At 42.8% G+C, this 22,881-nt stretch overlaps 1 protein-coding gene across 1 annotated transcript in view; it reads left to right on the top strand.

Moving 5' to 3' along the window:
- ptprt (protein tyrosine phosphatase receptor type T) overlaps positions 1–22,881 on the top strand; it is a gene marked incomplete at its 5' end in the record, with an annotated part of 300,839 nt that overhangs the window by 259,263 nt on the left and 18,695 nt on the right. Inside the window, 6 exons of the mRNA XM_079265832.1 lie at positions 4,786–4,862; positions 6,008–6,044; positions 9,718–9,815; positions 10,782–10,898; positions 16,800–16,954; positions 20,876–21,011. Coding sequence (XP_079121958.1) covers positions 4,786–4,862; positions 6,008–6,044; positions 9,718–9,815; positions 10,782–10,898; positions 16,800–16,954; positions 20,876–21,011 — 620 coding nt within the window. The remainder of the gene's footprint in view (positions 1–4,785; positions 4,863–6,007; positions 6,045–9,717; positions 9,816–10,781; positions 10,899–16,799; positions 16,955–20,875; positions 21,012–22,881) is intronic.

The following is a 22,881-nucleotide window of genomic DNA, read 5'->3' as shown; positions in this document are numbered from 1 at the left end:
AGAGGAGTTTAAAGACGAGTTTGAAGACGAGTTTGAAGAGTGTGAAGACGAGTTTAAAGACGTGTTTGAAGAGGAGTTTGAAGACGAGTTTGAAGAGGAGTTTAAAGAGGAGTTTAAAGACGAGTTTGAAGAGTGTGAAGACGAGTTTGAAGACGAGTTTGAAGAGGAGTTTAAAGACGAGTTTGAAGACGAGTTTGAAGAGGAGTTTAAAGACATGTTTGAAGAGGAGTTTAAAGACGTCTTTGAAGAGGAGTTTGAAGACGAGTTTAAAGACGAGTTTGAAGAGGCGTTTAAAGACGAGTTTGAAGAAGAGTTTGAAGAGGAGTTTGAAGACGAGTTTGAAGAGGAGTTTAAAGACGAGTGTGAAGAGGAGCTTGAAGAGGAGTTTGAAGACGAGTGTGAAGACGAGTTTAAAGACGAGTTTAAAGACGAGTTCGAAGAGGAGTTCGAAGACGAGTTTAAAGACGAGTGTGAAGAGGAGTTTAAAGACGAGTTTGAAGAGGAGTTTAAAGACGAGTTTGAAGAGGAGTTTAAAGATGAGTTTGAAGAGGAGTTTAAAGACGAATTTGAAGAGGAGTTTGAAGACGAGTTTGAAGAGGAGTTTAAAGACGTGTTTGAAGAGGAGTTTAAAGACGAGTTTGAAGAGGAGTTTGAAGACGAGTGTGAAGACGAGTTTAAAGACGAGTTCGAAGAGGAGTTCGAAGACGAGTTCGAAGACGAGTTCGAAGACGAGTTCGAAAAGGAGTTTAAAGATGAGTTTAAAGTCGAGTTTGAAGACGAGTTTGAAGACGAGTTTGTAGAGGAGTTTAAAGACGAGTGTGAAGAGGAGTTTGAAGATGAGTTTGAAGACGAGTTTGGAGAGGAGTTTGAAGACAAGTTTGAAGAGGAGTTTAAAGACGTGTTTGAAGAGGAGTTTAAAGACGTGTTTGACGACGAGTTTGAAGAGGAGTTTAAAGACGAGTTTGAAGAGGAGTTTAAAGACGAGTTTGAAGAGGAGTTTAAAGACGTGTTTGAAGAGGAGTTTAAAGACGTGTTTGAAGAGGAGTTTAAAGACGTGTTTGACGACGAGTTTGAAGAGGAGTTTGAAGACGAGTTTGAAGAGGAGTTTGAAGACGAGTGTGAAGACGAGTTTAAAGACGAGTTCGAAGAGGAGTTCGAAGACGAGTTTGAAAAGGAGTTTAAAGACGAGTTTAAAGTCGAGTTTGAAGACGAGTTTGTAGAGGAGTTTAAAGACGAGTGTGAAGAGGAGTTTGAAGAGGAGTTTAAAGACGAGTTTGAAGATGAGTTTGAAAAGGAGTTTAAAGACAAGTTTGAAGACGAGTTTGAAAAGGAGTTTAAAGACGAGTTTGAAGACGAGTTTGAAAAGGAGTTTAAAGACGAGTTTGAAGACGAGTTTGGAGAGGAGTTTGAAGACAAGTTTGAAGAGGAGTTTAAAGACGAGTTTGAAGAGGAGTTTAAAGACGTGTTTGAAGAGGAGTTTAAAGACGAGTTTGAAGAGGAGTTTGAAGACGAGTGTGAAGACGAGTTTAAAGACGAGTTTGAAGAGGAGTTTGAAGAGGAGTTTGAAGAGGAGTTTGAAGAGGAGTTTGAAGACGAGCTTGAAGATGAGTGTGAAGACGAGTTTGAAGAGGAGTTTGAAGACGAGTTTGAAAAGGAGTTTAAAGACTAGTTTAAAGACGTGTTTGAAGACGAGTTTGAAGGAGTTTAAAGACGAGTTTGAAGAGGAGTTTAAAGACGAGTTTGAAGAGGAGTTTAAAGACGAGTTTGAAGAGGAGTTTAAAGACGAGTTTGAAGAGGAGTTTGAAGACGAGTTTGACGACGAGTTTAAAATGAACTCAGCTTTGTTTCATTCTGTCTGGGACATTTTAAAGATGAGGTTAATTAAGACTCAAATTAAGTTTATTTTCTCTGAAATCGAACCTTTGATTTCTTCATACTGATTGTTTTGGTGGACAATAAACTGGTTTCTTTACTGAAGAGAATATATTTCTCACATACACACATGCTATTTTAATATAATGAAGTCATTTAACTGTAAAGAGTGTAGATTACCTTCAGCCCCTCTGAACTTTTACCAAGAATAACCTTCCTCAGATCTACAGACTCACACTTTACTGTTTCAGGAGCTGAACGCTTTCTTTCCTCAAACTCAGGAACATTTAAACTGAATAATATGTAATTGGTTAGAAGCTTAGAATTCTGTTCAAAGATTCAAAGCTGTAGGACTTTTCTTCTTTATCATACAGAGACATGAGAGCTCTGTGATTTCCTGATTCATGAGTGTGTCACTTAGTGAACGTCTGTATCGTTGATTCATTGGTTGTTTGATCGAACTTTAAAATGACGAACAGAACTCGAGGTCAAACTGTGCTTCATGATCGTTTCTCTCCTTCATCTCTTTTTCTCTACACTTCTGTCAAACAGCTGGAAACAGCTCGCTGAGGTGCGAGTGTGTGTGTGTGTGTTTGACACATCAGCTGCAGGGAGCTCTGCTCTTAATAGGCTATTACACACTGCAACACACACACACAATCACATAGTAGCTGACACTGGAACCTGCACACATCACTTGAACATTAAAACACACATCTTAAAGATTTCCCAGAAAATATGAGCAAGTCAAGAATGCACACTTTAACACACTTACACACTACTCAATTTCTCTCTCACAGACACACACACACACACACACACAATTACACTCAATCATACATGCTATTAAACGCCATGATGCCTGGAGCTGCGCTGACAGCAGCGAGTTGCCGTGAGTGAGTTGAGCTCCAGAGGGAGTTAACTGATTAACTATATCTGTGACAGACTCAATCCATGCTTAGTGGAGACTGGAGAAGGAGGAAAGGAGAGCAGGAGCTGAGAGGGAAGGAGGGGAGAAAGGGGTGAAACATTTTGTTCAGCACTTTCAAGTTGCTCCTGTGAGCATTTTTTGTTCTTCTCAATCTGTTGATGTGTCATTTAGCAGATCATGAGTTCTCCTTCATGTTGAGGAGCTGGATTGAGTTCATGTTTGATTTTCACTCCACATCATTGGGTTGTGTTTTGAGGTTGGTTTATGTTTCAATATTTTACTTCCTTTGGTTCAAAGACATGTGTACACGTAGATTACTTTAATTAAAATAATACAGACACACACACACACACATACAGTATTTGCAGACCACTACCTCTTACCATCTCAGCCCAATCTCCCCTTCCTGGGCAGAGAGAAGTGGAAAGGCCCCTCATATCAGGGTTGAAGCGGTCCAGGACTGCAAGACCAGGGTTGTTGTATAGCCAGGAGGATGATTAGTGGGATAAGGATCTGGTGTGTCAGCTTGCAGGAGGTAATCGCCTGGAGTGTCCGCAGCTGTGCACCAATCAGGGGTGTGGCCATGGGAGGTATCTGGAGGCAGAGGAAAAACACAGAGCACATGGCACACAATAACAAACAGGGGAATGACAGAACACATGAGGAGAGGAGATCAGGGGAAACAGAGGTTAACACACAACGGGTCAGACAGGGATCTCGACAGAGCGTTGAAGTCCCCCAGGAGAACTATGGAGTCGGCAGGCGCCGCCCTTTCCGGGACCCCTCCCACCGACTCCAAGAAGGCCGTATACTCTGAACTTCTGCTTGGTGCGTAAGCACAAACAACAGTCAGAGCCTTGCTCCCCGCAACGCGTAGTCACATGGAGGCGACCCTCTCGTTCTCCGGGGAGAACTCCAACACAGCGGCGCTCAGCCGGGGGCTCGTGAGTTTCCCCACTCCCACCCGGCACCTCTCACCCTGGGCAACTCCAGAAAAGGACAAAGTCCAACCCCTCTCCAGGAGCTTGGGTCCAGAGCCAGCGCTGTGTGTGGAGGTGAGTCCAACTATATCTAGCTGGTATCGCTCCACCTCCTGCACCAGCTCCGGCTCTTTTCCCGCTAGCGAGGTGATATCCCACGTCCCTAGAGCTAGTCTATGCTGCTGGCGATCGGCTCGCCCAGGCCCCCGGCCCGCCGCCTGGTCTGCATTGCACCCGACCCCGATGCTTGTCCCTGCGGGTGGTGGGTCAACAGGGTCCATGTTGTTTCTTTGGGCTGAGCCCAACCGGGCCCCATGGGCGAAGGCCCAGCTACCAGATGCTCGCTGACGAGCTTCCCTCCTGGGTCTGGCTTCGGGAGGGTGCCCCCGTTTCCCTGGTCCGGGCGTAGTGGCTGAAGACAGTGGGCTGCTTTTCATCAGGGTCATTTATAACCGCCCTTTGTCTGGGCTCTCCCCTGAGACCTGTTTGCCTTGGGAGACCCTACCAGGGGCTACTGCCCCAGACAACATAGCTCCCAGGATCACTGAGCCACTCAAACTCCTCCACCACGTTCAGGTGGCGATTCGCGGAGGAGATGTAATGCTCATTGTATAGATACATGTAAAATAACAATTTTTTTGTAATTACATTTACAATGTATAATGATATATTTTATGTAGCAGTTACATAAACCGAGTACAAAGAGAACAACTGAAAAGAGGAATGAGAACAAAGCTTTATCATATTTCAAAGTGACATGCTTTTATTTGCCGTTGACAGAGGATTTTCATGATTCATGATGTGCATGACTACAGATGGCTAGGTAGGTATACATGCTTCATTTAAGGAATTTTAACAAACAACAAGTGCTGTCATATTTCTGGTTCAGACGGCCACCTAACTTTGGGCCTAGTTGGTTCCCCATCCAGTCAGTTAGCTGCTCCGATCTGTGAGTAAATGTAACTTTAGGCCTGTTGTATTTTGTGCTATCTGACCCCACAGACGATCACACAAGAGTCCGACTGCAGCTGCTGGACGGAGACCCCCACTCTGACTACATCAACGCTAATTATATTGACGTGAGTACACACACACACACACACACAGATTTGTTCTTTAGTGTTGTTCACTTGTGATGCCAGCACCTAACCCTGACCATCACAACTGCATGCTTCAACCCTACTCTAACCATATATATATATATATATATATAGTAAACTCTACTCTACCTTTAAGTAGGTGAAAAACTGAAAACATTTCCTCTTTCCCAAAATGTTGTGATGTTTGAAAATCTCTCTTTGGAGGTCTACAACTGTAATTGGTCTTTGTAAAGAGAGGGGTCGCCTACAATCTTTCGTGCCCGCCTCAGGGTCCTGGAGACAAGCCAGTCGTGGAGGGACGGTAGATTACAGCCAATCACCCTCTCAGCAGACTGAATGATGCGCTGCAGTCAATTTAATCTCTCACTCACAGCTGACTGTTGTAACTATAGTCTTAATGAATTTGGTACATCATGCTTATTTTCTTCAGAAAAAAAATAAATAATCAAACGGAAAACATACATCCCTTCAGTGAAGATAAGGGCATACTTATAGCATGGTCTTACAGACAAGAACAAAGTGATAGGTGTTTTCACCTCAAGGTTAAATGTCTCAGAGGGAGGTTTTTTGGAGAAGAGAGGTTTACAGGGATGGAGGGGATAATCATTTGTTGGAGTCTTCTCTTTTTATCTGCCCCGTTGTTAGACAACTAAGATCCGCTCTATTATTTAATTTGATGCTGATTCGGAAAATGACCTTGATTTATGATTCTTAAAAGAGTGGAGGGGCTGGAGAGGGAGATGGGACAAAGTGAATAAAGGATGGGAGAAGGAAACTGGGGAGAGGAGGAGGAAGAGGAGAAACTTATAGATGGAGTCAATTTAAATAAATTGATATGTATAGCCCAATATCCCGAATCACAAATGTGCTTCAGAGGGCTCTACAATCTGTACAATCTGAAAATCTCCCCCAAAAGAACCTTAAACAGGGAAAGAAAAGGAAGAAACCTCAGGGAGAGCAACAGAGGAGGGATCCCTCTCTCAGGATGGAGAGAAGTACTATAGATGTCATATGCAGAGAATGAACAATATATTAGAATTACAACATAGTCAATCCATATGACAAAAATGACAATTGTAATTAGAGTACAAAGACCCTTAACTGACTTTTTCTCTGTCTCACAGGGTTACCATAGACCCAGACATTACATCGCCACACAAGGTAAGTCAACTGGCATGAGGAGTGTGTGTGAGAACACTGTGTGTGATTCTACTTTTGTGCAGATACTAATGTGTGTGTGTGTGTGTGTGTCTGTGTTTGTGTGTGTGTGTAGCAGCCACCTGGTAAATGTCGTCCTTTTGGGCTGGAAGGCTATTACAACAACCTCCTACATCTAAATCGCAGTATAAAATCCTCTTCACAAATTTAAGACCCCATTACCTGAAACCTCCGAACCACGATCTGGGATTGATAGTGTGTGAGTGCTCGTGTGTGTGCACATGCATGTGGGCCTCCCTGTTCATGTGTGGTGTGTTTGTGTACGTCTGTGCGGTCAGTGCTGACGTATTTTAACATGATGTTGGAATGAACATGTTCTCACATCCAACTCATCACATATGGACGGTGGGTCAGCGGCTCTCGAAGTCTGATTCCATCACACAGATGCACCTTTAGTTTTGTGTCTGTATGAACTCACTGCAATGAAACACATCCACGTCATCGTGAGACACTCAGAGCTGACTCAGGTTAGTTAACTCATTAGTTATTGGATAGTCACAAGACTCATTGACTCTTTAGTTATTGGTCAGTCACGTGACTCATTAACTCTTTAGTCATTGGTTTGTCACAAGACTCATGAGTCTGTTAAGTTGATGTCAACCCACTTTTCATTACCTAAACTTAACTTCCTGTTCGACACTATGCATGTAACGAGTTGAAACTCACACTGCGTATCTCACACAGAGCGACACAGAGGGATACGTAGAGCGTTACATAGGAATACATAGTGTTACAGAGAGATACATAGAGCGTCACAGAGGGATACGTAGAGCGTTACATAGGAATACATAGAGCGTCACAGAGGGATACATAGGAATACATAGAGCGTCACAGAGGGATACGTAGCGCGTCACAGACAGATACATACAGCATCACAGAGGGATACGTAGAGCGTTACATAGGAATACATAGAGCGTTACAGAGATATACGTAGAGCGTGACATATGAATACATAGAGCGTGACATAGGAATACATAGAGCGTCACAGAGAGATACATAGTGTCACAGAGGGATACATAGAGCATTACAGAGGGATACATAGGAATACATAGAGCGTCACAGAGGGATATGTATAGTGTTACAGAGAGACACAAAGAGCGTCACAGAGGGATACATAGAGCGTGACATAGGAATACATAAAGAGTCACACAGGGGTAGAGCGTTACATAGGAATACATAGTGTTACAGAGAGATACATAGAGCGTCACAGAGGGATACATATAGCGTTACAGAGGTGTGCATAGAGCGTTACAGAGGGATGCATATAGCGTTACAGAGGGATACATAGAGCATTACAGAGAGTTACGTAGAGCGTCACAGAGGGATACATAGACCGTTACATAGGAATACATAGAGCGTTACAGAGGGATACATAGAGCATCACAGAGGGATACATAGGAATACATAGAGCGTCACAGAGGGATACATAGAGCATGACATAGGAATACATAGAGCGTCACAGAGGGATACATAGGAATACATAGAGCGTCACAGAGGGATGCATATAGCGTTACAGAGGGATACATAGAGCATTACAGAGGGATGCATATAGCGTTACAGAGGGATACATAGGAATACATAGAGCGTTACAGAGGGATGCATATAGCGTTACAGAGGGATACATAGAGCATTACAGAGGGATACATAGAGCATCACAGATGGATACATAGGAATACATAGAGCGTCACAGAGGGATACATAGAGCATGACATAGGAATACATAGAGCGTCACAGAGGGATACATAGGAATACATAGAGCGTCACAGAGGGATACATAGAGCGTGACATAGGAATACATAGAGCGTCACAGAGGGATACGTAGAGCATTACAGAGGTATACATAGTGTTACAGAGCGACACATAGAGCGTCACATAGATATACGTAGAGCGTGCCATAAGAATACATAGAGTGTTACAGAGAGATACATAGAGCGTCACAGAGGGATACGTAGAGCATTACATAGGAATACATATAGCATTACAGAGGGATACGTAGAGCGTAACATAGGAATACATAGTGTTACAGAGAGATACATAGAGCATCACAGAGGGATACGTAGAGAATTACATAGGAATACATAGAGCATCACAGAGGGATACATAGAGCGTGCCATAGGAATACATAGAGTGTTACAGAGAGATACATAGAGTGTCACAGAGGGATACATAGAGCGTGACATATGAATACATAAAGCGTCACACAGGGATACGTAGAGCATTACATAGGAATACATAGTGTTACAGAGAGATACATAGAGCGTCACAGAGGGATACGTAGAGCGTCACAGAGTATATGTATGGCGTTACATAGGAATACATAAAGCGTCACAGAGGGATACGGAGAGCGTTACAGAGGTTTGCATAGAGCATTACAGATGGATGCATAGAGCGTCACAGAGGGATACGTAGAGCGTCACAGAGGGATACATAGACCGTTACATAGGAATACATAGAGCGTTACAGAGGGATACGTAGAGCGTGACATAGGAATACATAAAGCGTCACAGAGGGATGCGTCGAGCATCACAGAGGGATACGTATAGCGTTACAGAGGGATGCATAGAGCGCTACAGAGGGATACATAGAGCGTCACAGAGGGATACGTAGACCGTTACATAGGAATACAGAGAGCGTTACAGAGGGATATGTAGAGCGTGACATAGGAATACATAAAGCGTCACAGAGGGATACGTAGAGCGTGACATAGGAATACATAAAGCATCACAGAGGGATACGTAGAGCGTTACATAGGAATACATAGAGCATTACAGAGCGATACATAGAGCATTACAGAGGGATACGTAGACCGTTACATACGAATACATAAAGCGTCACACAGGGATACGTAGAGCGTGACAGAGGAATACATAAAGTGTCACAGAGGGATACGTAGAGCGTTACATAGGAATACATAGAGCGTTACAGAGCGATACATAGAGCATTACAGAGGGATACATAGACAGTTACATACGAATACATAAAGCGTCACAGAGGGATACGTAGAGCGTGACATAGGAATACATAAAGCGTCACAGAGGGATATGTAGAGCGTCACAGAGGGATACGTAGAGTGTGTCATAGGAATACATAGAGCGTCACAGAGGGATAGATAGAGCGTGACATCGGAATACATAGAGCGTCACAGAGGGATACATAGCGTGTGACATAGGAATACATAAAGCGTCACAGAGGGATACGTAGAGTGTGACATAGGAATAGATAGAGCGTTACAGAGGGATACATAGAGCATCACAGAGGGATACATAGAGCGTCACAGAGGGATACGTAGAGCGTTACATAGGGATACATAGAGTGTGACATATGAACACAGAGCATCACAGAGGGATACGTAGAGCGTTACATAGGAACACATAAAGCGGCACATAGGGATACATTGAGCGTTACAGAGAGCGTTACAGAGAGCATTACAGAGGGATATGTAGCACGTCACAGAGAGCCACTGACCAAGCTGTGCTAGTTGATGAGTTGGGAGTGAGAATGTACTGGAATGACAGTGTGTTCATGAATACATACACAGAGTGCATGTGCTTTGTGCATAACAGTGTGTGTATATATATAATGTGTGTGTGTGTGTGTGTGTGGGTGTGTGTGTCAGGGCCCATGCAAGAGACAGTGAGGGATTTCTGGAGGATGGTCTGGCAGGAAAACTCGGCCTCTATTGTCATGGTTACCAACCTGGTGGAGGTGGGCAGGGTGAGTTTATCGTCCAAGATTGTGTGTGTGTGTGTTTGATCAAGAGGCCAAATATCTTTAGATGCATGAGGATACAGAATGAATTAATACATGGTACCAAGTGTTATTGTATTCCATATGATCTACATTACATCTACAATCAGAATCAAACAATTCAATCATGAAATAGTCAAGCTGTATATTGTGCCAGATTTGCTAAAAACAATTTGAATTGCACAGTAAAGAAGTTTCTGAATTGATTTTGTTAATTTATACTGTGGTCATTCCCCAGAAGTACCTTTGTTTCCATCCTGACCCAATGAGTTTAGTTTAGGGAACTGAAGTACTTGTTTTAAACTACATGCTCTGAAGTCACCAGGTGAGCTGGATTAACCAGGTTACACAGGTAACTGGAGAAAACGATGTATTCATTGAGTACCTCGGTGTTAATCAGGTTATATTCCTGACCCTCACCTCTGCGGGAACTTTCGCTCACCTTTAAGAACTGTATTAGTGATAGAAGATGCTTTGTCGGTCCTCTAGAAGACAGATTTTTCAGCCATGATCATCTTCTTCCAGAGGCAGCCAAAAACAATTGTGAAACTGTAAACCAAGTGTGAACTTCAATCAAACGCTGTAGGTGGCGATGCAGGAAAACATTGTATCAAAGCCAGGTGATGGTTTTCATGACTCCAACCATCTGCATCCAGATGTTTAGTGGAGTAACAGAGGTATTATCGGATCTGGCTCCACAATACTGAAACTTAAAGTTTTCTTTAAGTTCAAACATGACTTGATGATGTTATCCACTCATTTCACATCTGTTAAGTATTAGTTTACTGTGCAGGAGAAGAAAGCTTGATCTTATTCACTGTATGATGGTGATCATCTGGACCTCCGCTCCACTGTCAATGCTCATTAGGTGATAATGACTGGCATGTAATACTCTTTTAAATACACAGTATGAATGTAAATTGTATTTTGCAGGTGAAGTGTGTGCGTTACTGGCCAGATGAGACTGAGGTTTATGGAGACATCAAGGTGACCCTGATAGAAACTGAACCGCTGGCTGAATACGTCATAAGAACATTCACCGTCCAAAAGGTAAACAAGTGACTCATGGCTTCCCTTTTTCTAACCCTAAAACCTGGATTACATTACAGCCACTGTGTGACTGAAGGGTTCCAGCTGCTGGTTTGATTCTCACCGTTGAAGAGGAGGATCACAAGCACAAGGATTTTAGAGGAGAGAACAAACATTCTTCAGGACTGTGCACATGAGAAATAGCAGAAAGACGCTCCACAATAAGAAAAATAGGGCTCTGGTATAAAATCTTTGTTTTTACGGGGGGGGGGGGGGGGGTTACCTCTTCTTCTTGCTGCTCTTCTTCTCTGTGTTATTTTTATTGTTTCTCTGTTTAACTTTCTACTTTTCTTTCTTTGTTTTTCGTAAGTCATTTCATTTGACTTATTTGCATAACTTTATTTTTATTAAAAATGCATCAACTGTCGAGAGTGGTACAGGTGAACTAAATATTTATGTAAATATGTATGAAACATGATACACATGTATGAACTAGAATCTTGCTGTCGGGTATTTTCTATCTTTCCCCCTCTCTTTCATCCCGATCTCCATATTTCCTTCCCCCTTTCACAAAAGCAGCTTATGAAAACGAGTCTTCAAGTCCTCGCTGTCAGCTCGTTTAGCGAGCCATTAATCCCTACCACCTCTGGGTGTGTGAGTGTGTGTGTGTGTGTGTGCGTATGTGTGCACAGCTACTCTAAAATTCAAAGGAAAGCTGACTTTGAAATGCCTGTCATTTTTTAGTATGCATTAATTCGTACAAACACACACCAGACACACACACACTTATTAATACATAATGTGTGTGAGTGTGCATGCAAGTGCGTGCACACTCATGTGTGTGTGTGTGTGTGTGAGAAACAAAGAGAAAGCAGTACAGAGAGCGTATACAGGTTCTGTTCCTCAGTTCAAAAGCTTTAATTGCAGAGAATAATGATAAGAGCATCTTAATGAAAGGTTAGAGAGAGAGAGAGAGAGAGAGCGAGTAGATACTATTTTAAAGCTTACTGTATAAACTATGTGGATGGTAACATCAAGTTGCTCCTGATGAGCAGACCAGTACCGCTCAGCCGTTGGTGTTTGAGTGTGAATCCGAATGAGAAGCAAATTGTAATGCCCCTCATCAGGTAAGTTAGAAAGACGCTTCATGAATACAGTCCATCCATCGTTCGTGTCAAGTTATCCGTTTTTTACTGTTAAGTTAAGTTCTTAACATCTGCATTTTCCCCACTTGAAAAGGATCGAGTCCACCTGAAGGGTCCCAACTGGATTCCACTCAAAAATCAAACAACTTTTTCTTTTTCCTACTTTTATTTTTGGTAGGTTCAGTTCAGCTCACTTAGTTCCATTAGCCACTTAGTTCAGTTAGCCACTTAGTTCAGTTAGCTTAGCTCAGTTAGCTTAGCACCTCTAGCCTTTTAGCTTAGCACTGTTAGTTCTTCTCTGTTCACTCAGTTCAGTTCACTCAGGTAAAAAACCAGCTGCCTCTCCAGACCTTTCCGACTCGTCAGTCATGCAGTGACGTCCGCAGATCTCCACACTATACGATCTCGGATCTCGACGGTACTTGCTTGTCCAATTTCTGGACCGTATTTTCTGCGACACCGTGTGTTACTGCGTCTCTGGTTATATATACCTCCAGGCAGATTGGTTCCGCCCTGCTTTCCCTCCGAACGCTCACACAGTCAGTATCAGTCACTTTACTGACGGCTTCATTTATTATTTTATTTGCCATTAGTTTAAATTCCTTTCAGTTATTTATATTGTTTCTATTTACATAAAATAAAAACCCCTGTTTGACTTGACAGTTAGTTTCTCAGAGCATATGAATCATATAATCCACATGAAAACAAAGGACTTCCTGAACTTCACCCCACCAGGGGTTAGTCCACTGACGATGATCCAAGGTTAAATAGGAAAGAGCCTTGAATCAAATGAGGATCCAGATCTGGTCTTCCTGTTTGGGCTCTTTGTTAAATCTGAACACAGGTGGAATAAGAACAAACTACTGGCCCCGAGCACAAAACACAGCCCTGTAGTTTCATATGTAGCTGCAGTGTAAGGACACTTTTGAAGAATCTGTACTAAATACAGTTTCTCAGTATTTACAGGGCTCAGTTCACTCGATGGACTGCATCCAAAACAGAGAAGAGTAATCTGGTCTTCTCAGATCTGGAGAAACCAAACAACTGGGTTCCTCAGCGGAGATCAAACTGTACAGGACTCAGCAGTGTACACACATCTACAGAGAGGACAGATGGTTGGAGAGATGTGAACATGGAGGAACCGACCCTGAAGTCTGTTTAAAATGCTGAAACCCCCGTCAGCCTCTGACTGCGGTCACACAAGGATGTGGTTAAAAACAGGGACTCCATGTCTTCGTCTACCTTGAGTGGACCAACCACACTCATGGGGATAACATCTGTATTATTTCCCATAAATCTGTGAACCTTCTTCAATCACAGCTCTCGTCCATTGGTTTGGATGAGGTTTTGAGAAAGAGAAAGGACTTGTGCAGGACTGGACTGGACGAGCAGACCTCCAGACAGGTTAGGTGTCCCTCTGAGTAGCAGGCGTCAGACCAAAACCACTGCTTTTTATTAAACAATGATTTCATTCTTCTTCTCTCCAGCTACTTCATGTCACCATCACATTCATTCTTCTTCTTCTTGAGGAAGATGCTGAAAACCTCACACACTCAGTCACCATATATTTAAGAGAAGAACGATCAAACACTATACGTCCCTGAAGCTCTCTAAAAGGTACTCAGAGAGGTTCATAGCTGTACGTTAGATATCGTTACCACTCAAACATTGTATATTATCTGAAACAAGGTGCATGAGGACCTGTAATAGAACCGGAGAGGATATATGTCTCCCTCTTATTTTTAAAACCAAAAGCTGTAAATGCATTTACGTCTAACGCCTCAACGCAGCGTCAACAAGCACACGGCTACAGTTCTCATACAGCGTTCTTAGCTAATTAATGCACTGTAATTCATAGATAACCCACAAAATCAGATATAATGTAATCCATGTAATCGTGAACCAGGACGTATGAAGACCACAACAATCCACACAGGGAGGGGAGTTGGATGGGCCCAATACGTGGTTTTCCCTGTAAAGATGGAAGTATAGTTTAAAATACCTTATCTGTAACAAGCAGAAACTGTGACTGTAACAAAAGGAATTCAGTTCAAAGTCCAGAGCGTCTCCGTCTTTCTCCTGTCGTCGGCTGGTATAACGGTGTGTGAGTCACAAACACTGATTCACCACATTCTGTAATGTGCTGACAGCTTCATTTACAGTCCTCACAAAGGAGAGAACAGGTTTGTGTTGTGCTTGTAGAGGCTGTGTGCAGAGGCGAGGTGGTTGGTCTCATTAGTACCAACCAGGCGTACATTCCAGGCTCCATCTGTGGAGCATCAATGGGAAGTTGAGTTGTCGGATCACCGTCTGTTTCTCTCCTCCCTTTTCTTTGTCACAGTCATCTCTTCATCCTTCCTCACACTCATTCTGTGACCTCTCCCCTGTCTCTCTCCTTCTCATCTCATCGCTGCTCCTCAGGTTTCCATAAAGAATATTCCAAAACAAAGAATTCACATCACCCTTGAGCCAGAATGGGAGCTTTAATACTGCTACTCATCCCACTTCTATTCTAAGAGAGTGAACTGAACTGAGAAGGACGCGTCTCCCTCCATTTAAGCCCTGTTTAGTTTAGAACAGTTAATGGAATTGATTGATTTGAATTATTAAAGCAGATGCATAAACATCTGGAAGCAGAACAAAGGGTCATGCATATATAATGCTGAATCCTGGAGCTGTCAAAAATGGTGGATATTCCTACATCCTGAGCAAGAGATGCAGGTCAGAACTCAGAATAGGGAACTAGAAGTAAAAGCTTTCAGCCTTCAGGCTGCTGAGGGCCAGTTGACAGGTCTCCAGTTGTCAGAACACACTAACATTGTTAGGGGGTCCTAGAGGAGTCCTAGAGGGTCATGGTCCTCTATCTTAACATGGAATCCATATTTGTACTGTACCTCTGTGACTAAAGAGGTCGACTGTGGATAGCAGGGCCATCCTTCAATCAGAGGATCGGCGGTTCGATCCCCGGCTCTGGCTCCACTAGTCTCTTGTTGACGTGTCTCCCGTAGCTGAGCCTACGGTGTGTATATGGTTTTTTGGCATGTCCGTTTTAAATTGCCTCTATAGCGCCCCCCACAATATTTCAAAAGAGCAGCCCCAGCGCTACGTGTCAGCTACATGTATGAAAGTTGGTAGGCAGATGTATCTTATGGAGACTTAAATATAAGTCTCTTGAGACCATGCTCTAAACCCAACCGGAAGTCTGGAATTTTGATTTATGTGTTATTTTTCCATCGATTTCGGCCTATTTCTTGTCGCTATACTTTAACGAACTCCTCCTATAGACTTTATCAGATCCACTTTAAATTTTGCTAGTACCATGTCAAGAGCGTTGTGATTAAAAGTTATTAAAAGCTTTACATTTGACCTCATCGTTTAGCCGTAGCGGGCGGCTACTTTATGTGATTCCCCATGAAAAAAGCTGACGTAACTCAGCTGCACTTGTTCCAAACAGTCTCAAACTTCAATGGCTTTGTGACCTGACAGGGTTTGATGAGGGTTTAAGGGTTTGAGGGCCGCGGCTCCCTCGTGGCCTTCGGTTACCAGCGTCGTGCTGGAGGTAGGAGGCTGTTGTCTTCATATGTCCAAGGACGGGTCCCAGGGCGAAGAGAGCGTTTGCGTGCCTCCTGCTACCCCGGAGGGATTGGTGGAAAAAGCAAGGAGGTGTGATCTGCAGGCAGTTTTGTTGGACAGTGGTTGAACCACAGGGGTCCTGGGGTCTCTTGGCCTTCGGCCAATGAGATTGCAGCGGTGCATTCAGGTGACTTCAGGAACCATAGTTTTTTGGGGGGGGAAATTCACACCCTAGTGTGAAATTCCTTCAGAGGAGGTTTGCTCTCATCAAACTACAAATCAGGATGAAACCTTTGCTTGAAAAAGGGAAGGCCTGATTCTCTTTGTTCACAGCACATGTTGAAGCCATATGGTCAGACCCCAACAGTGTGTTATTGTGAATGTACGACTGAACTGAAGGTAATCTTTCCAGCATCAGATGTCATTAGTCTTTTCTATAACATCCCTGCAGTGAGACAGGAAAGCAGTTGTGGATGTCCACAACGCTCCGAAATGTCTCTCTCGTGTTTATTTTTTTATTTATTAACTTGTTCTTAAAAAAGTTTTCTCTCCACCTAACAGTTGCCTTACTGTTGAAATAAGTCTCTTTTGATGTGACATAAAATCATAGAGTTCTACAAACTTGATTTTTTATTGAACCACATTCCGTTATTTCTATTTAATTTGAGTTTGAAGGAAACGTATTTTGAGGCTTTCTGATGTCTTTACATATTTGTGATGTCTTCAAATTCCTTTCTGTATGACTTTTAAATAAATATCTGTGTAACTTAGGCAGCTTAACTGAATCATGCCCCCCCTCTAAATCTTTCCCAAAAGGGCCATCATAAGATTTGTCAAATAAATTAATCTTTTTTTGTGGAGCCAAAGTGGCCCTCGGTTTCCTCAAATCTCCCCTGTAAATTAGTCAGATGAGCCTCGATAAGTCTTCCTGTCTCTCTTTCCCAGAAGTGGCCCAAAGTGCCTCCTTGACATCGTTGAGATCGATGTATTTTCCATCTGAAGCCAAAGAGGCAGAATGAAGTAGATTCCTGAAATCCCGGCTGTAAATCAGACCGCTGAACCGTCTTTGTCACTCTCTCCCTAAAGGGCCATGATAAGATTTATGAGTATCATGGATTTGTCATCATGTACAAAATGGCACAGAATAGTTGCCATTGTAAGATATGCAACTGAGGTGTAACTTATCTCCTTGTGTGTTTTTCAGAAGGGTCATCATGAGATCCGTGAACTCCGTCAGTTTCATTTCACCAGCTGGCCCGACCACGGCGTTCCCTGTTACGCCACCGGACTGCTGGGCTTCATACGGCAGGTGAAGTTCCTCAACCTGCCTGATGCTGGGCCTATAGTGGCACACTGCAGGTGAGACCACACACAGATGTACAGGTACTCTTTGATACCTGATGCTGGGCCGATAGTGACAGATGTACAGGTACCTGATGCTGCGCCGATAGTGACAGATGTACAGGTACCTGATGCTGCGCCTATAGTGACAGATATACAGGTACCTGATGCTGGGCCTATAGTGACAGATGTACAGGTACTTTTTAATACCTGATGCTGCGCCTATAGTGACAGATGTACAGGTACTCTTTGATACCTGATGCTGTGCCTATCGTGACAGATGTACAGGTACCTGATGCTGCGCCTATAGTGACAGATGTACAGGTACTTTTTAATACCTGATGCTGCGCCTATAGTGGCACACTGCAGGTGAGACCACACACACAGATGTAAATGTACTTTTTAATACCTGATGCTGCGCCTATAGTGACAGATGTACAGGTACCTGATGCTGGGACTATAGTGACAGATGTACAGGTACCTGATGGTGGGACTATAGTGACAGATGTACAGGTACATTTTAATACCTGATGCTGCGCTTATAGTGACAGATGTACAGGTACCTGATGCTGCGCCTATAGTGACAGATGTACAGGTACCTGATGCTGGGCCTATAGTGACAGATGTACAGGTACTTTTTAACACCTAATGCTGGGCCTATAGTGGCACACTGCAGGTGAGACCACACACACAAATGTATATGTACTCTTTAATACCTGATGATGGGCCTATAATAACAAATAAAGAGACAATATATATGTATAAATATGTAAAACATTACATATTTTATTTCTAAGCATTTTATTGACTTAAAGGGACTCCTTAAATCGTAAAAAGTGTAAAAAGTACATATTTTTCCTCTTAGATTCAGTGCTATTAAATATTATCATATATATCCATTAGATCTGAATGTAAGTGTAAGTGCCCAGTTTGGAGACATTGGCCGTAGAGTTGTCTGACTTCTTTCTAAATATTGGGATGAGATGACATTCGGCCTGAAGCGCAAAGGCGCCAAAAAAAATTAAGACAGATTTTAATTGGAATTTAAAAATTCTCTTAATTACATTTAGAGCTCTTCGAACTTTTCTTTTGGTGCATTCACTGCCATGTTGAAGCTCCCTGATCAGGTTATGGTTATACCAAGGTAGCTATAACTCATACTATGTTCAATCATGTCAGTGTTTATGATAAACTGGTGTTTGTTCTCCTGACATCTGGGGCGATTTTGAAAAATCATGACATTAGTTTTCATCATATTTACTGCCAGGGCCCAGTTGTGACAGAACTGTTCTACTCTGTCCAGCTGTTGCTGTAGTCCTGGTTCAGTAGGGGACATAAAACAGAGACTTCACCTCTCTATCTAGGAGGGAGAGCCCAGGAACATCACATTGATCCAACTCAACAGCAAGTTCTTTTATATATACATTGAATAAAGTCAGTCTTAATTTGCAACCCTGACGAACACCTCTTTTCTGGGTGAGGAATTCAGTTTCTCTCTCTCTCTCTCTCTCTCTCTCTCTCTCTCTCTCTCTCTCTCTCTCTCTCTCTCTCTCTCTCTCTCTCTCTCTCTCTCTCTCTCTGTGGCGGGCCGTGCATTTTATACCTGGGCCTTCACTGCTGTCCTGCAGCTGAAACACCTCCTACTAACCTCATGATGGCGCCACAGCTACGGTTATTTGTTTCTATTGGTGTAACATCACGTATTCAGATTAAACCATTCGGTACGAGGCGTACGAACCCAACAATATGTTGAATAATACTCGTGCATTTGGAAAATGCAGAAGCTTAAATTGTGGGAAATATAATGTTTTCGATTGACTGCGCTCACGTAGGAGACAACGGGCTGTGACCTCTCAACCCGGAAAAAAAAAAAAAAAAAGACAGCTGAGGCCCCTGTCGAGAAGAGTTGAGCCCACAGAGCTGCCTCAGGATATAAAAGCCTCAGGATATAAAAGCACAAAGTACATACTCAGAAATCAATAATTAAAGTGTAATCAAAAGATAAGGTTTATGATCATTATATAACAAAATGTTTAATCAATATGTAACGAATGTTTAATGTATAGAGTGATTTAACAAATGTAAAAACTGATTATAATAATATTCTGTGTGACCGGAGCCGAGATGTGGGAAGAGTGTTTTGTCATGATGAGTCAGCAGAAAGAGTGAAGTTAGGAACAGATGTTTTTGGGTGTGGATCGGAAAAGACTGTTGCAAGAGATGAGTCATAGAGGCATAATATATATAATATAGGATAAGTCTGAACTTGTCTGGACTTGTCTGGACATGTCCAGAACCAAATGCCCACTCAAGTGGGTGGGGGAATGAGATCATGTGTTGGATAGGAGGGGGCAGAACAGACAGCCCAAATGATGGATAAAAGGAGACGCTTGCAAGCGGCAAACTGGGATTTCTACACGAGAGCCGAACCAAGCGCTCTGAGAAGAAGATACGGACGATCGCAACTGAAGCATCGAGGACTTCGTCTCTGTTCACGAAAAGAAGACCGCTGTTCGTGGACAATAAGATTTAAAGACGGAGATTTTCCTCTCCCCACTGCTCGCCTCTTAACAACTGGACAACGGAGAAGATGCAGCAGCCCTAGAAAGACTTTGTACTGAGTTTTGAGGACTGTTGAACGGACTCTGCTGCAGAGCATGAGGAGTCCGAGGGTCCGGCCGGACCTTCGCTCCTAACAACTCCAAAAGAACCTTTTCATCGCACCATTGAACATCCAGCTCCAACCGAGCCGTCTCTGCATCTAAAACTAATGAGTATAATCTGAAGAAGAAAATTAAAGTAACGTAAAGCTTTAATTTACGAGAGAGGCTACGCTAAACTAGCTTAACAAACAATAACTCCGCGCATGACGATATGCTTCGTAATTAACGGACAATGCATTTAGTCAAAATTAATATAATTTTGCTGCTTAAGTTTCGTTTCACGATAGTCACGTGCTCGCCCACTGACCAATCACAGCACACGCTGCACCTCACTGCAGAGCTGCACATGGACACTGAGCTGCACGTAATGCTGACGTACTTATAGGCCAGCTAGCAGCTCTGACACATCAAAGAATACGCCCAACATGTCAAACTAAAGATCTGATTGGTTGAACACTGTGACAATCAACAATATCGTCCCCATTCACTTAAAGTGCACATGGATGCACTTGTGAGTCTGCAGGCCTCTGCCTCTGTTCTACCTAGAGACACAGAGGTGAGATCTGATTGGATAAAAGCTCTACTTAAAACAAGCTGCACTGGAAGTAGAGCAACTGAGGAAGACAGCAGCTGTGCAATGAGAACATAAGATAATGGGGAAAATAATTATATAAATTATAATGCATGTAGTGTATCAATGAAACATTATTCAATTATAAAATAGATATAACTTTGTGATTCTGTTTAGGCCAGCAGAGAAGGCCTTGCAGGCCCTGATGGACCACCACTGCTCTCTGTCTCTTTCTCTCCCTCCCTCCTTCTCCCTCCCTCCCGCCGTCCATCTGTCTGTCTGTGTCTCTCTCTCTCTCTCTCTCTCTCTCTCTCTCTCTCTAGCTCCCCTGTGGAACTGTCAGTTCCCCCTCCTCCCTTGATCTCTCCCCTGTGATGACTCCCCCTGTTTATCCCTCCCAATAACTAACATCTCTTCCTCATTCAATCAATCTGTCTGTCCGTCTTTTCCCTCCAGTTATTTATCTTCAGGATGAGACACTTTATCAGCTGTGGGTATTAAAGTCTCTACATGAGATTTCTAGATCTTAGATCTGCTCCGTCCAAAGTCAGATGAATGCCGTCTCTTCTACTCGGACCTGGTTTTCCCTAGCAAGTCTGCCAATGATCTACAAAGTCCTCACCTCAAGCACCGATCACTGAAGACAACATGTTGACATTTACACAGTAGGTAGTCAATGTTGTGCTTCTTTCTTTGTCTCTTCAGTGCTGGTGCAGGAAGAACGGGCTGTTTCATTGCAGTGGACATCATGTTGGACATGGCAGAGACTGAGGGCGTGGTGGACATTTTCAACTGTATCCGAGAGCTGAGATCACAACGAGTCAACATGGTCCAAACAGAGGTTGGTGTGCACAGACAAATACAAATGCAATACCTCTGTTAGACAACAAGATTTCAGCAAAAAGAACATTGTGTCAGGATGAAATATGATGTACTGTTGCATTTATAAAGAGTACAGTAATTCAAGTGAGAAGAAATCCTCAGTTGCTGATGATTGTTGAGGTGGTAAAACTGAATGAGAAGCTCTACGACAAACATTATCAATAATAAATCAATAACTATCCACATGTCTGATACATCCCGACATATTCCATCAAATATCTGTGTCCGTCCGACTATCAGCAGCAGGAGCAGAAAAAAAGACACAGTGTCTCAGTACTTCTCAGTCTTATATCATCCATCCCAATCAGCCTATCAATATTAAATATGCCCTGAATAACAGATGAGGCTAGTGCAAACACAGACACGTATACTGTGTGCACACATACTTTCTAAATCAAACACGCACACACATTGTGTCTGCGTGTGTATGTCGCAGCTCTCGACTTGTAGTAAGGAATATGGTGTGAGACGCACACACACAACCACAGATACACACACACAGAAATACATGCACACACACAACCACACACACATGCACACACACAAATACACACACACAACCACACGCATAAACATGTACAAACACGCACATTAAAGCATACATACACGTTGTAAATTTGACATTGCATTGCTTTTGAGGTTTTCCAAATAGTGAGTTGCAAAAACTTGGTTCCAGTTAAGTTTGGAATTACTTTATTTTTTGTTTTTTTGTTTTATAGGACTAAGCACAGCATGTGATATTAATATTAACCCATGGTATTGGTGAGTTATCAGACATTTTTGTCTTTTTATGTTGAGAAATGTGGTGACGCGACACAAAGACAATTCAAACATCGCGTTGGTTGGCAGCGACCACAGCATAAGCACAAACACTGCATTCAAACAGTGTTTCCAGGACATATTTCCTGAAACAGTTCTTCCTTTTCATCAGCCGAGGCCTCGGGTTAATTCCTATCCTTTACACTGTCATGATTTGTTCTCATTTTGTTCCTTTGTTCAATCCTCTAAAAAGAGTCTGCATGTTTCATTGTGAAACAGAGGCATTCATTTCTTCTCTAAACTACCTTAAGCCGACCGAATCCATTCCGCCTCTGCCTTCCATTTGTACTTCTGATGAAAACCCTGCATTTCCAAAAAGTCAACTTAACCAGGAATAAAGAAAGACGGCCTCACTTTCAAACTGACAGCTGAAGCTCGGAGCCTGAAATTGACTGTTGAATTGGTTTTAGAAGTGCTGGGTTATGAAGATTTACCCAAGGCGTCACTTTGAGTGTTTTCATATGACAGCACTGGTATGAAAGCTAGTTTTGAATGTGTGCGTGTGTATGTGTGTCTGTGTGTGTGTGTGAGTGTGTACACTTGAAACCAAGCTGAATGCATCCTGCCCTGCCTTTTGAATATGTGTGGGAGCAATTTGTGTCAGTGTTGAAGAAGCTTGACGCTATTATAACTGTGCTCCGAACAACACAAAGCAATTAATCTTTGAAAAGGCACAAGGAAAATACGTGTGTGTATGTGTGTGTGTGTGTGTGTGTGTGTGTGTGTGTGTATGTCGGGTGTGTGTGTGTGTGTTGTCTGTGGGTTTGGGTGTGTGTTTCTGCATGCTTGTGTATGTATACTATGTCACTAGAGTAAGTAATGGCATGAGGACGACATTTCAGTGATGCTTTTAAAAGTGTCCTCTCAGCTCCAAGGGAAACAATTAACATTGGACAGATGTAGAGAGACAGAGACCAATGAAACAAGAAGCGGGAGACAGCAGACAAACACAAGGGTGAGAGGAAACAAAAGAAAGAATTGTGGGAAAGAAATAACAAATGAACGAACTC

This window comes from Melanostigma gelatinosum (assembly GCF_949748355.1).
Source record: "Melanostigma gelatinosum genome assembly, chromosome: 3".
NCBI lineage: Eukaryota > Metazoa > Chordata > Actinopteri > Perciformes > Zoarcidae > Melanostigma > Melanostigma gelatinosum.
The sequence above is the reverse complement of the archived record's forward strand: the minus strand, read 5'-3'. Positions and strand labels throughout refer to the sequence as shown.